This window comes from Procambarus clarkii, chromosome 68 (genome assembly GCF_040958095.1).
Source record: "Procambarus clarkii isolate CNS0578487 chromosome 68, FALCON_Pclarkii_2.0, whole genome shotgun sequence".
Taxonomy (NCBI): domain Eukaryota; kingdom Metazoa; phylum Arthropoda; class Malacostraca; order Decapoda; family Cambaridae; genus Procambarus; species Procambarus clarkii.
In genome coordinates this window covers 12962710-12976214 of record NC_091217.1, presented here as the reverse complement: position 1 = coordinate 12976214, position 13505 = coordinate 12962710, and the positions used below count along the sequence as shown (strand labels likewise).

Here is a 13505-nt window from a genome sequence, read left to right as displayed (position 1 = left end):
TTACACCCGCTCACATGTCTCTCGTGCGAACACACACACACTAAAGTGCATGCTCACTAACTTACATATATACATTGTATGTGCATGCAGTATACATCCAAAGTATACACCAATATAAGAATAAAAAATGGAAATTTCCGGCGTTTAGCACAATGGATTCTAAAATACAGTTGCAGTTACAGAGCTGGTGTAGTGGAGTGGGTCAAGGGCGCGGCGGCGGCGGCGGTGACGGCGACGGCGGCGGCCCGGGGGATGCCTACCAGCGCTGGCGGTCAACTCTTGCTCGCGTGCTACACGTATATACAATATTATTTCGTGTAGTCATTACTTTCTATACTGACTAACTTACAACGAGAGGGACAGTGCGGCGGTTGTATGTGTTACAGGCCAGGACGCTGAGGCAACAGGCTTCCCATTTCTGAGGCTCATTTGCTAGACGGCTCACGTTGCCAGACACCGCAGCGCGGCACCCTGGGCCCCCGACCACTGTATTATACATTATACTTCCACAACACTCTACGCCTTCCTCCACACACTCCTGCACCCTGGGCTCCCGACCACTGTATTATACATTATACTTCCACAACACTACTCCTTCCTCCACTCTCTCCTGCACCCAGGCTCCCGACCACTGTATTATACATTATACTTCCACAACACTCCACTCTTTCCTCCACTCTTCTGTACCGCCACCCTTTCCACATAGCATTTTCTTGGTCAACATATCCTTACCAGACCACTGCTCAAATGGGGTGGCAAGTGGTGGCGGTGACGGCGGGGGAGGCAAGTGGTGGCGGTGACGGCGGGGGTGGCAAGTGGTGGCGGTGACGGCGGGGGTGGCAAGTGGTGGCGGTGACGGCGGGGGTGGCAAGTGGTGGCGGTGACGGCGGGGGTGGCAAGTGGTGGCGGTGACGGCGGGGGTGGCAAGTGGTGGCGGTGACGGCGGGGGTGGCAAGTGGTGGTGGTGACGGCGGGGGTGGCAAGTGGTGGTGGTGACGGCGGGGGTGGCAAGTGGAGGTGGTGACGGGGGTGGCAAGTGGTGGTAGTGACGGCGGGGGTGGCAAGTGGTGGCGGTGACGGCGGGGGTGGCAAGTGGTGGCGGTGACGGCGGGGGTGGCAAGTGGTGGCGGTGACGGCGGGGGTGGCAAGTGGTGGCGGTGACGGCGGGGGTGGCAAGTGGTGGCGGTGACGGCGGGGGTGGCAAGTGGTGGCGGTGACGGCGGGGGTGGCAAGTGGTGGCGGTGACGGCGGGGGTGGCAAGTGGTGGTGGTGACGGCGGGGGTGGCAAGTGGTGGTGGTGACGGCGGGGGTGGCAAGTGGTGGTGGTGACGGCGGGGGTGGCAAGTGGTGGTGGTGACGGCGGGGGTGGCAAGTGGTGGTGGTGACGGCGGGGGTGGCAAGTGGTGGTGGTGACGGCGGGGGTGGCAAGTGGTGGTGGTGACGGCGGGGGTGGCAAGTGGTGGTGGTGACGGCGGGGGTGGCAAGTGGTGGTGGTGACGGCGGGGGTGGCAAGTGGTGGTGGTGACGGCGGGGGTGGCAAGTGGTGGTGGTGACGGCGGGGGTGGCAAGTGGTGGTGGTGACGGCGGGGGTGGCAAGTGGTGGTGGTGACGGCGGGGGTGGCAAGTGGTGGTGGTGACGGCGGGGGTGGCAAGTGGTGGTGGTGACGGCGGGGGTGGCAAGTGGTGGTGGTGACGGCGGGGGTGGCAAGTGGTGGTGGTGACGGCGGGGGTGGCAAGTGGTGGTGGTGACGGCGGGGGTGGCAAGTGGTGGTGGTGACGGCGGGGGTGGCAAGTGGTGGTGGTGACGGCGGGGGTGGCAAGTGGTGGTGGTGACGGCGGGGGTGGCAAGTGGTGGTGGTGGTGACGGCGGGGGTGGCAAGTGGTGGTGGTGGTGACGGCGGGGGTGGCAAGTGGTGGTGGTGACGGCGGGGGTGGCAAGTGGTGGTGACGGCGGGGGTGGCAAGTGGTGGTGACGGCGGGGGTGGCAAGTGGTGGTGACGGCGGGGGTGGCAAGTGGTGGTGGTGACGGGGGTGGCAAGTGGTGGTGGTGACGGCGGGGGTGGCAAGTGGTGGTGACGACGGGGGTGGCAAGTGGTGGTGGTGACGGCGGGGGTGGCAAGTGGTGGTGGTGACGGCGGGGGTGGCAAGTGGTGGTGGTGACGGCGGGGGTGGCAAGTGGTGGTGGTGACGGCGGGGGTGGCAAGTGGTGGTGGTGACGGCGGGGGTGGCAAGTGGTGGTGGTGACGGCGGGGGTGGCAAGTGGTGGTGGTGACGGGGGTGGCAAGTGGTGGTGACGACGGGGGGGTGGGGGGGAGGGGGGTGGGAGGGGTGAAGGTTTGGTGGTAGAGCCCAACACGGAAGGCTTGAGGGCTGGACCAGCCTCTTGCAGCCCGTCTTATCTGACATTATTATTATTATCCTTCCTCCTCCTCTTACCCCACCACCACACAGTACCTCCACCACCTCCACTCTCCACCTCCTCCACCTCCACTCTCCACCTCCACCCTCCACCACCTCCACTCTCCACCGCCTCCACTCTCCACCGCCTCCACTCTCCACCGCCTCCACTCTCCACCTCCACAACATTACCTATAATAAACAAAGCCACTAAGTCTCTCTAGCGTGTACCCGCGCCGTGTTAACAGTTCCTTAAATGCATACGAATATTTTTGAAATTCTGCGACGGGCCATTTCCTGGTTTTCAATTAAAAAATCTTTCCCTATATTTTAATTGTCTTAGATAACTCGAGGGAGCTATTGATTGGGAGGGGGCGGTGTGTGGGGGTAGATGGCGGTGTGTGGTGGTAGATGGCGGTGTGGTGGTAGATGACGGTGTGGTGGTAGATGAGGGTGTGGTGGTAGATGACGGTGTGGTGGTAGATGACGGTGTGGTGGTAGATGACGGTGTGGTGGTAGATGGGGGTGTGGTGGTAGATGACGGTGTGGTGGTAGATGGGGGTGGGAGGTGGAGGTGTGTGGTGGCGGGAGGTGTGTGGTGAAGGAGGGAGGTACACGCAGGTTTCAGTCATTACACCAAGGCCAGTCTCAAGGATGACAAAGTGGCCCGCAACGCCTCTCACAAACGTATCTTCGCCCTTACGGCACCCCGCCCCAAGAACTTTTCCTCTCTGCCACTCTCTACATAATGAGAAACGTTGCACTGATCATTGTTCTTGAGAAAAATAACTTGTATGATAGTAGCAAGAGGGAGGAATTATATTATGCCAAACTGTAGACTTCCTTCTTCTTTGTTAAGCCGAACAGGCTTAAAAACTCTCAGGTTGGCATGCGTCTTCCTGAACACTGAGGCCACCTATCTATGGAGACCTTCTCTTCACTCATTTATTATAAACATTTCAATCGTTTCAACAGAAGTTTAGCACTAACATGTTGTGCACCGGACACACTCCCTACCACCATGAAAATATGGCAAATAATTACTGCACCATAGCATTAATATTATATATATATATATACATATAATATATATAATGTATATTAATATATATTATATATAATATACTATTACACATAGGTTATATCGAGGTGCCCCCCCCCCCAAGATACAACCCCTGCAACAACCTGACTAATTATCTATATACTGCTAGGAGAACAGGTACATTGGATGATAGGAAACACACCCAACTAATTTCTGTCGCGTCCGGGATTCGAATCCAGAATTCCTAATTATGACGATGATTTTAGATTCAGCTACTGGGAACAAAAGGTTCCAAGCAGCACGGTCTATGGTGAGCCCGTCGTACTCACCTGGCACAGGTGATGTGCACCCATTATGAGTAGACAACGAGCCCGACTCTTCTTCTATAAATTAATTAGCCAAGATATGTAAACACCTTTTCCAGTCGTCATTGCTGCAGCACCATTATCAAGCAGTAAACCATAACAATTTAAGTGATTATGGCCACTGAGCGGGAGTAGAAAAGTAGGAGTCGGCGGTGGTCAAGGCCGAGGCTCACGCTGTCTGGGCGGCCTTAACTTTCATTCACACTCATTATCAAGCTTTCCCTCTCTGGTGCCCCACGTCACCACACCACTGACGGCCTACCCCCGTCCCACACCCATCAGGACCCCCCTCCCACTCAGCGCCTCACCCCTAGTAGGGGTGGGGCACTCCACTTCCCCCCTCACAGATATCCCCCCTGCCCCCTCGGTTGACCACGTGCTATCCATCCCTTCCTGGGCTCACAGCCTTATGCAACCACCCTGCTTCACCCTCACTTTTTCATCTGCTCCCACTACCTTCCTCAGATTGGATAAGGCGGTGCATAATAATATATCATAATTAAATCAAATCCCACTCGTCACTACATCCAGATCAAACTCACCACCTCCAGGAGACTTGCGCCTTCCTCCACGCCTCTGACTGTACCATCCTGTCTTCAGTTATTTGTGTGACCTGTACAGTGGATGAAACAATTCACCAACCATAACAGTCTTCTCGCTTCCATAATAACCGTCTCGTACATGTTCTCTTGTATGCCGACGATAAAACGTGATTGATAAAAATCGTGATAGTATGACGACAGGATTGTTAGTATTCGTTCCGTGCTGTATACAGTCACACACAGCACGCTCCCTGAGGTTCCGTGCTGTATACAGTCACATACAACACGCTCCCTGAGGTTCCGTGCTGTATACAGTCACACACAGCACGCTCCCTGAAGCACATGATTCACGTCTCTATGTCAAGAGAGTATTAATTCATCAGTATGGCAACTGAATAGCCAAACAACTATACGGTCATATTTTTATTTTGAAATGAGTTGATAATTCAAACATGTTATAATAATTGCCTTTAGTTGGAAAGCTGGAGTGTTAAATATTTTTTAAGAGTGTCGATTTATATTGAGAGAATAACAGCACATGTTATTTCCAGTACCAAGAAGGAAAATTATAAAATCACCATCAAACATAACATAATATTCCAAAAGGATTAAGGCAAATGACAATTTCAAAAGGGCGTGATGGTGAGGCTGTCACTGGACAGCTGCTCAAGCACCATGTTCATTATACACCACAGCTACAAAGACACCCTTTTTTCTGCTCTATTATGTACACCAACACAATAACCTCTAAAGATAAAAAAAAAATCCAAAATTATAATATACAACTCATCCTATTGTCTACATAGCAAGTACTTTTTTAAACTACCTGAACCATCGTGCATATCATTAAAACAAAAATCTTTAAAACCGATAAGACGATCTCCATGTTTGTCTGTTAAGACTAACGAATTTTGCATCTACTGCTAGTATATGGAAGTGTAAAGTTCCATGACTGACTGGTATTATATCCATCCGCCGCGGCCTGTGGGTTACTGTGCTTGAAGTATCTCAAGAGACGCTGCACTCCACATTGAAGCCTATTGACGGTTCGTCACTTTTGCTATGAACTGGAGGTGATAGCCAGGTCAAGGACACAACTAGGAAATGTATATTACACACAGAAATGACACTAACGTGATGCATCAAATGAACAAGTCCACAAGGGCCGTGACGAGGATTCGAACCTGCGTCCGGGAGCATCCCAGGCACTGCCTTAATCGACTGAGCTACGAAAGGGTAAACCATGTTGATTATACACTACAGCTACAAAGTTGTGTATTTCAACTCTTTTTACCCTGTCGTAGCTCAGTCTTTTAAGGCAGTGTCTGGGATGCTCCCGGACGCAGGTTCGAATCCTCATCACGGCCCTTGTGGATTTGTTCATTAGGAAATGTATATGTTTAACTCTCAGAATGTTCTGCAATATGTTTATTGTTTGTGATGTGTGTGTATGTATGTATGAACACGTTGTACTGAACGGAGGTGAGAATAGCTTGAGCTACCTCATCCCTTTCTGTGTATTTTACCTCAATAAACTTATTTCAATTTCAAGGACACAACTGGAAATACTCTCATAGAGCGGACACGATTTCGACATTTTTCCGTACCGTATGCCGAGGGAAGGTTGGGGTTTAAAGCATATTAACACACTGCAGTCAGCCTATTTATAGACTTGCGTATTCCTTTAATAATGCAAGGATTGTCTAGTACGTCTTTGAACATGTATTGTATACCGCTGAACATTCTTTCTGATTAAGCCGTTTACAGGCCAAGGAGTGGAGGTTATCAGTATATTGTGACAAATTAAACAGATTAAAATTTGAATGATGATGCTAAAGCCGTTTTGTTGATATAACTTTCTGGGAAACTACTATGACGAGTTATTTGCCTTCAGACTTGTCCAGGCTTATGCATAGAATATGATTCTTGAATTAAGCGAATAAATCGTAAAAACCGACACAAACGGAGTGTGAAGTATATTAGGTATTGAGGCTACACACGCCCGCCTGGGCCCAGACTACCAAGCATGGAACATGCAGCACTTGCATTTCTAAATGTTCACTATGTGCTTTTTTGTCTTTGTCCGTGGCTGTATCGTTACTCTGCATTTTTAGACATTTTATCTTAATTTTGTAAGACGTTGACGATGTGCATGATAAATCCTAGCAGAGTACTATGTATAGGCATTATTTACTCAGTGGACACTAAACGGACACATAATTACGAGGCTATGTATATTCACTAAATTAATAATTGAAATTACAGTCAAGTGTAATATTATATATATATATATATATATATATATATTATATATATATATATATATTATGCTTGACTATATATATATAGACTGTCAAATCATAAATCAAATCACTATATAATATATTGTCTATGTTTTATATAGTATAAGATGATCAATGTAGATCAAGGGGTTTCTAATAATATTCATGTTTATTTTTTGGATGCTACATTCTCATCACCATATGAAATATCAATACCCTTTTCTGTGTTGGTACATAAAATAGTAAGGTTCGGGTCAGGTTTCTCGTTTGTACGTGGCATGAACGTGACTCTTTGTATCTCTTGCAGGTTGACGATCAAATGAAGCTGTTGCAGCACTCCTGGTCTGACCTCCTGATCCTTGACCACCTGCACCAACGTATACACAACAGGCTCCAGGTATTATTTTATTTTACAATAAATTTAAATCTAAGACCTGTACGTTTTAATACTCAAAACTGCATTAATGTTGAAATTGTAAATTCATAAAAATGCTAGTAAAAGTTGTTTATGCTAATTTTGCACCCATATTTTTCCATTTATATTTGACTTATCTTTCTTTCTACAGGACGAAACCACACTACCTAATGGTCAAAAGTTTGACCTTCTCTCTCTGGCTTTGCTAGGAACTACTCAATTTGCTGATCGTTTCCATACAGTTCTCAATAAACTAGTGGATCTCAAGTTTGATGTCCCAGAATACGTCTGTGTCAAATTTGTAATTCTACTTAACCCAGGTATGTGCCATTGTTAATTTGGGTTTCCAATTAGGCATTTGCTGCAGAGACACTGTTTTGCAACACATGATATACTGTAATACCATATAACAAACTGTGCAGAACGTTTTATGTACTGCAGTGTTTATATGAAACTTGAATTCTCATTTTAACAACTATCACATATAAAAAAACTTAAAAATGGAACCCAGACTACTCTATAAATTCATTAAAAAATGAAACTACATTTAAAGGATGAAATTCTAAGATTAACAATAGGTGACAGATTCATGGGATGGGGAGGACCAAAAACAAAATGTGTGAAAACGTAAATGAATAGTTTTAAAGTGTGGTTGTTCAAAATGTTGTTTTTGTCGTGTATTGTTGTGGTGTTCATATGTAGATATATGTGGTGTTCATACCTCCATGTCTCCTGCAGAGGTGCGGTTGTTGAGTGACCGGCGGTCTGTGGTAACGGCCCATGACCAGGTCCGCCAGGCGCTCATGGAGTACATTGCTAACGTTTATCCTGATGAATCGGTGAGCACTCCAATTTTGTATGCCCATTCAGGTGTATTGTTGTAATTGTTTGTAACTGTGGTCAGCAAGGTAAGGGCATATTCTACCCTCAGTGCTTTACTTTGGATGCATTTTGTTACTAAAATTGTTTTAAGAACAAAATTGTCAGAATAATGTTTGGATACCTTTCTCAGTTACTTCTGTAGTTCTTTGATTAACAATTAATGTAACTTTTCTATGATGCAAGTCTAACATTTAAACTATTTAAAAGTTTAGTGAAAATAATGTTTAAATGTGTAATAATTTAGTTGACAATTCAGTATAAACTTGAGGAAAATGTCATTCTACTAACAAAAGTTACTTAATTGAACGAGTTTACATAATGTATTATTTTTAAATAATGCCCAAACACTAAAGCAGCCTAATAAGTTGTTTTCTATGCAAAATAGTAAATTTGTCATCCAAGGGAAAATCGATGAACTCGCAAAAAAAATACACACATTATATCATCCACCTGGGCAGGCTGATCCTCTGCCCCTGGACCACAGAGATCACCATAGGAAACAGACGTTTGATGGCTAAACTGCCACTCACCCTGCTATTTAACATACCTAGGCACTAATAAGGTAGCCCATGGTATCAATCTACACGTCCAAGTCACATAATCTAACAAGTGAATAAACATTTCATCCACCCGAGCCCTCAGGAAGTTAAAACCCAGCCTGTATGGTCGAGGGATGGAACTTGGGCCTATCACTATACACGTCAAGGTTTGATTTCCCGCAGGTTCCAGGTGTATGAAGTAATTATTCTGACATTAGTTGTGATTCACACACATACATATAATACATTTTATGAGCTGGGTGGTAGACCATACCTTCTGTCATTTTTTTGTTAATTTAAAATAATTCCCTCTATATCCATTTTCTTTTGGATGACAAAGCAGCAAGGTGATATACTTCCTGTAATGTGATATTGATCACTATGGTTAGTCTTGCTCATTTTTCACATGGGCACACATCCTTTCAAAACTGGAAAGATTGTTTGTCCAAATAACTGCAGCAGCAAGGCTAACTATTGTGTTTAACTCTAGCCTTCCTTTTCTGTCCTGACAAAGACTTGACTCAAACAAAACCGTTAAAAAATACAGTATATCACTATTCTTTGATTTAAACATTTATCTTTATTACAAACAAAAATCAGGTATATTCATTTGTTTTAAAGTTTAAAATTTGTGTTAAGTGTTCCTGTCAACATAAATTTGTAATATTTTAATTGAAGCTGTAGTATTAGTCATTAAAGATACAGTACAGTACATGAAATATCAGCATCATTTAATTTTTCTACAGTACTGTACTGTAAAGTGATTAATCATTCTTCTCCTGACTGACATGCACCCGTCCCACAGTTTGTCTTTTTCCAGGGAATTTTTGACTGTGGCCACGAACCAGCAGGTTATATCTCACTGTAGGCCTGCAGGCACGCTTGTCTTGGTAGTGGTAAGGTCACCGATGACCGATCATACGGTCAAATCGAGACACACTCGAGTCCATACCTAATACAGTGTTAACAAGCCCATTCAGATCGTTATTGCTGGTTCCTTTTTCTCTATAGCAAATACAGTATAAGACTTAGGATTTGCATTTCTTAATGTCTGCAATTTTAGTTGTTTCTTTATACATACTGTATTAAAATACTGTACCAAAATCAACATCTGTGGATAGCTTTTAGCATAATTTTGCCATACTTCAGTGTCCTGTAGCTTGTTCTATCTAGGTGTTCTGTTGATACCTTTATGTTTTAAATACAGTACTGTATATCATTTATCAAAATTATACTTTGCTTGCTTTATATTATATATATATATATATATATATATATATATATATATATATATATATATATATATATATATATATATATATATATATATATATACAGTATATATATATTAATATTATTATTATTACAAAAACCAATTATTCAAATTTGAAATGTAAAGCTGTTTTAATTTTATATTTCCTTTGATTGCAAGTACTGTACAGTGTAAATGTGGTATTATAATATAGTACTGTATTCATATGATATTGAACAACCTTCAGTGAAACATTTTCAACAAGCTTCAAATGACTAATTTTACATTCTTTTTATAATTTAAACAAAGTAAGTTTGTTATATCTAATTTTCCCATGTAAAGTTTCTTATTATGACTGGCACATATTCTCTTCTGCATAAGTATCTGGACCTGCTCTGTTCTTCCTAACACTAGACTATTCTTGTACAAATTCACTGTCCACTTTGTCTGCTCTTGTGTTTGGGCAGCCTTTTATTATCTCAAGGAGTGATTGAACACACTTAATAATTCATAGTAGATTTTTCCCTGACAGGAGAAGTTTATAATTGTATAATTTACTGGAAATATAACTGTTAGTTACTTGAAACTTTTCAGAACATTTCTCTACATTTTAAGTTCTCTCAGTTCCATGAGTATAAGAAATACAAAGGCTGTTGAATAATTTAAAGCACGTTATTATTGGGAAAATTAAGATACTATTTATTTATACAATGTTTCTATATAACCCTCAGGACAAATATCAGAAGATAATGGACCTACTGCCAGAACTGCACTATATTGCCGATAATGGTGAGAAATACTTGTACTACAAGCACATAAACGGAGCTGCACCTACGCAGACTTTGCTAATGGAGATGCTACACACCAAAAGGAAATAGAGAAAGTGTCAGCTTTCTACTTTCAACCGTCCAGTGCGCCACATGTGTATATGAAGGTAAACTCACATAACTTTAATCACTGTCTTTGAATAAATTGTAGATAACTGGAATAAAAAATTTTTTTTTTTACAATACAGTATTACAGTAGGACAGTTTTTCATAAAAACACAATTGTATACTCTACAGAAAACCTCTTGAAACTGCAATACTGTACATTGATTAGTTATCTCCTGTTGGGATTTCTTATAACTTTTACTGGATTTTTTTCCTTGTGTATGCAATGTTTGACATTGCATTACAACAATGGCTTGAAACTTTCAGTGCTTATATATCATATACTGGACAAAGAAGGTCCCTGTAGTTAGTGGGATATGTGCCTCCAATGGCAAACTTCAGAATAATTTCAATACAGTGATTGTGGGTGTTTTCCTCTCTCTCATCTTATATTTTATTGAAATATATAAAAACAAATATCAAACATGAATGTAAGCAAGACAAATTGCATTCCATTGAAATTTATGAATGAATTCTTGTAGTGTAGATAAAAATGAGATGTATATGAGTGGCAGTTTTAAGGGTGAATAATAACATACCCATTCAGGTGTCATGCAAAACAAAACATGATGATAATTATACTGGACAGTATAATATTGTATATGCAGTTGAATAAGGCCCCTAAGTACCAGATGTACTTCTGGAGTTGATGTAATACTTGCTGGAGTAAAGAGCAATAGTTTAAAAGACAGTTTTTGTGAACGGTACAGTATATATATACAGTATATATACAGTACAGTATACATAGAGTACTGTATTGCATATACAATATTATACTCTATAATTATCATCATGCATACATATTGAAATTACCATTATAAGTTTATTGTCTGTGGCATTCACTTTTGACTTCTTGTAATAAATACAAAATTTTCTTTTAGGGTGGACACAAGTTTTAGTCACCACACCAGGCCAGAAGGAGGGTCTCCCCCATGACCAACACGTACAACAATCCCTAGACAAATGCCATGGGATTATAAGCTATGGTTCCATCAAGCGAGTATTTTGAATGCTACAGTACATGGAAGGAGCTCCTATGACACTGCCCATCCCAATGAAGCCAGCTCCGGGTCAGCTCTGCAGGTTGTTTCAGTCAGTAGTTTTGAGTTTGAAGAAATAAATTTATATATCATGATTTCCTGCAGGGAAATGACTAATATTAACCTGAAACACTCAAAATTACTGATCATCAACTTAAGAGATTAGTCTGACCCAACACCACTCAACGGTCACAAGCATCCGTCTGGTGAAGTGCTGTGCTAGTCATACCCTCTGAGGAGCGGCAACGTCATTCCCGAGCCTGAGATATAAACGGTAATCTATGGTGCTAAGCCTTCCTGGGGATACCATAAGGTACAGACAGCCAAGGAACTCTTATGAGACAGGTGGCTAGTGGTGAGTGCTAAGTGGTCCCCTGTTAATTGTTACCAGAAGCACCATGGTGCAATCAGGACTAATATAAGGAAGTTGAGGCTCCAAGTGTTGATCAGTCAGTGGTGCGCTACTCTCACTGAATGATATTATCCCTTACACATCCTCTGTTTCTGTGGCGCATCATACCTCATTTCTCACTTTTCTTACGGTGGCGGTCTCCTCACTCACTTTGGTACAAAGCTCTCACTTGTGAATATGTTTCACCACTTATATATCTATTTATTTCTGAACATAATTGTAAAAACCTGGGTATATGTCCAAACAGCTGTTTGCCCAGATACATAAATATTAACTTGATAAATTAATGCATAACACATATAGAGTGTAGGTGTTGTGAACTAGTTTTTGATACTGTTGTTTTGTACAAGAGATTATAAAGTAGCAGAGTATAGTATTCTTGCATGAGCAATCATCTTTACCCAGATATTGCTGCCACTTGTCCAGGAAATGTGTTCCATGTGAGATCAGCAGGCTTGGCTGCTCTGGTTGTCCAGGAAATGTATTCCGTATGAGGGTGGCAGGCTTGGCTGCTCTCCTTGTCCAGGAAATGTGTTCCATACAAGGTTGGCAGACTTGGCTGCTCTCCTTGTCCAGGAAGTGTGTTCTGTACGAGGGTGGCAGGCTTGGCTGCTCTCCTTGTCCAGGAAATGTGTTCCATACAAGGTTGGCAGACTTGGCTGCTCTCCTTGTCCAGGAAGTGTGTTCTGTACGAGGGTGGCAGGCTTGACTGCTCTCCTTGTCCAGGAAATGTGTTCCATACAAGGTTGGCAGGCTTGGCTGCTCTTCTTGTCCAGGAAATGTGTTTCTGTATGAGGGTGGCAGGCTTGGCTGTTCTCCTTGTTTATCACTTAGCTGATAACAATAATTTATAGTTTGTTAATTATCAAGTAGAAGCATAAATTTCTAGTGCCTCAACTAGGTTAACCGAGCATGTACAAAACACAGACATTTTGAAAGTTGTGGCACATGAATCAGTGCATGCAGGAGGCATATGGGGGATTTTACAAATAAATTTATTTTTATTATATTATAAATTATTTAATATGTAAAGATTTTACTTTTTGGCATGTATCAGATGCCAATGCTATATTTACTGTGTGTATGTGTGTGTATATGTATGTATGTGTGTGTATTATATTATATTATATATATACATATATACATATATATATATATATATATATATATATATATATATATATATATATATATATATATATATATATATATTACAATATGTGAGAAGGCTGCAAAAAAGAAAAAAAAATGCAAGCCATAGATCACTAAGAACTCTGACCCGACCAGGATTCGAACCCATGCCGTCCAGGATCACCCCTCAGCACACACAGTACCGTGACCACCGCACAAATGATCATCACGATCATTAATGTGGTGGTCACGGTACTGTGTACATTTAAGGGTG

The 13505-nt window shown here is 42.8% G+C and overlaps 1 protein-coding gene across 3 annotated transcripts in view; it reads left to right on the top strand.

Moving 5' to 3' along the window:
• Window positions 1-13223, top strand: part of ftz-f1 (ftz transcription factor 1) — a 321925-nt gene extending 308702 nt beyond the window's left edge. Inside the window, exons 3-8 of one of the 3 annotated variants that reach the window (XM_045769477.2) lie at window positions 177-296; window positions 6936-7025; window positions 7195-7363; window positions 7782-7882; window positions 10448-10650; window positions 11530-13223. In XM_045769477.2, coding sequence (XP_045625433.2) covers window positions 177-296; window positions 6936-7025; window positions 7195-7363; window positions 7782-7882; window positions 10448-10594 — 627 coding nt within the window. In that variant the 3' untranslated portion in view covers window positions 10595-10650; window positions 11530-13223. The remainder of the gene's footprint in view (window positions 1-176; window positions 297-6935; window positions 7026-7194; window positions 7364-7781; window positions 7883-10447; window positions 10651-11529) is intronic. The other 2 variants (XM_045769478.2, XM_069310870.1) reach the window with 2 other exon arrangements.
• Window positions 13224-13505: the final 282 nt, after the last annotated feature.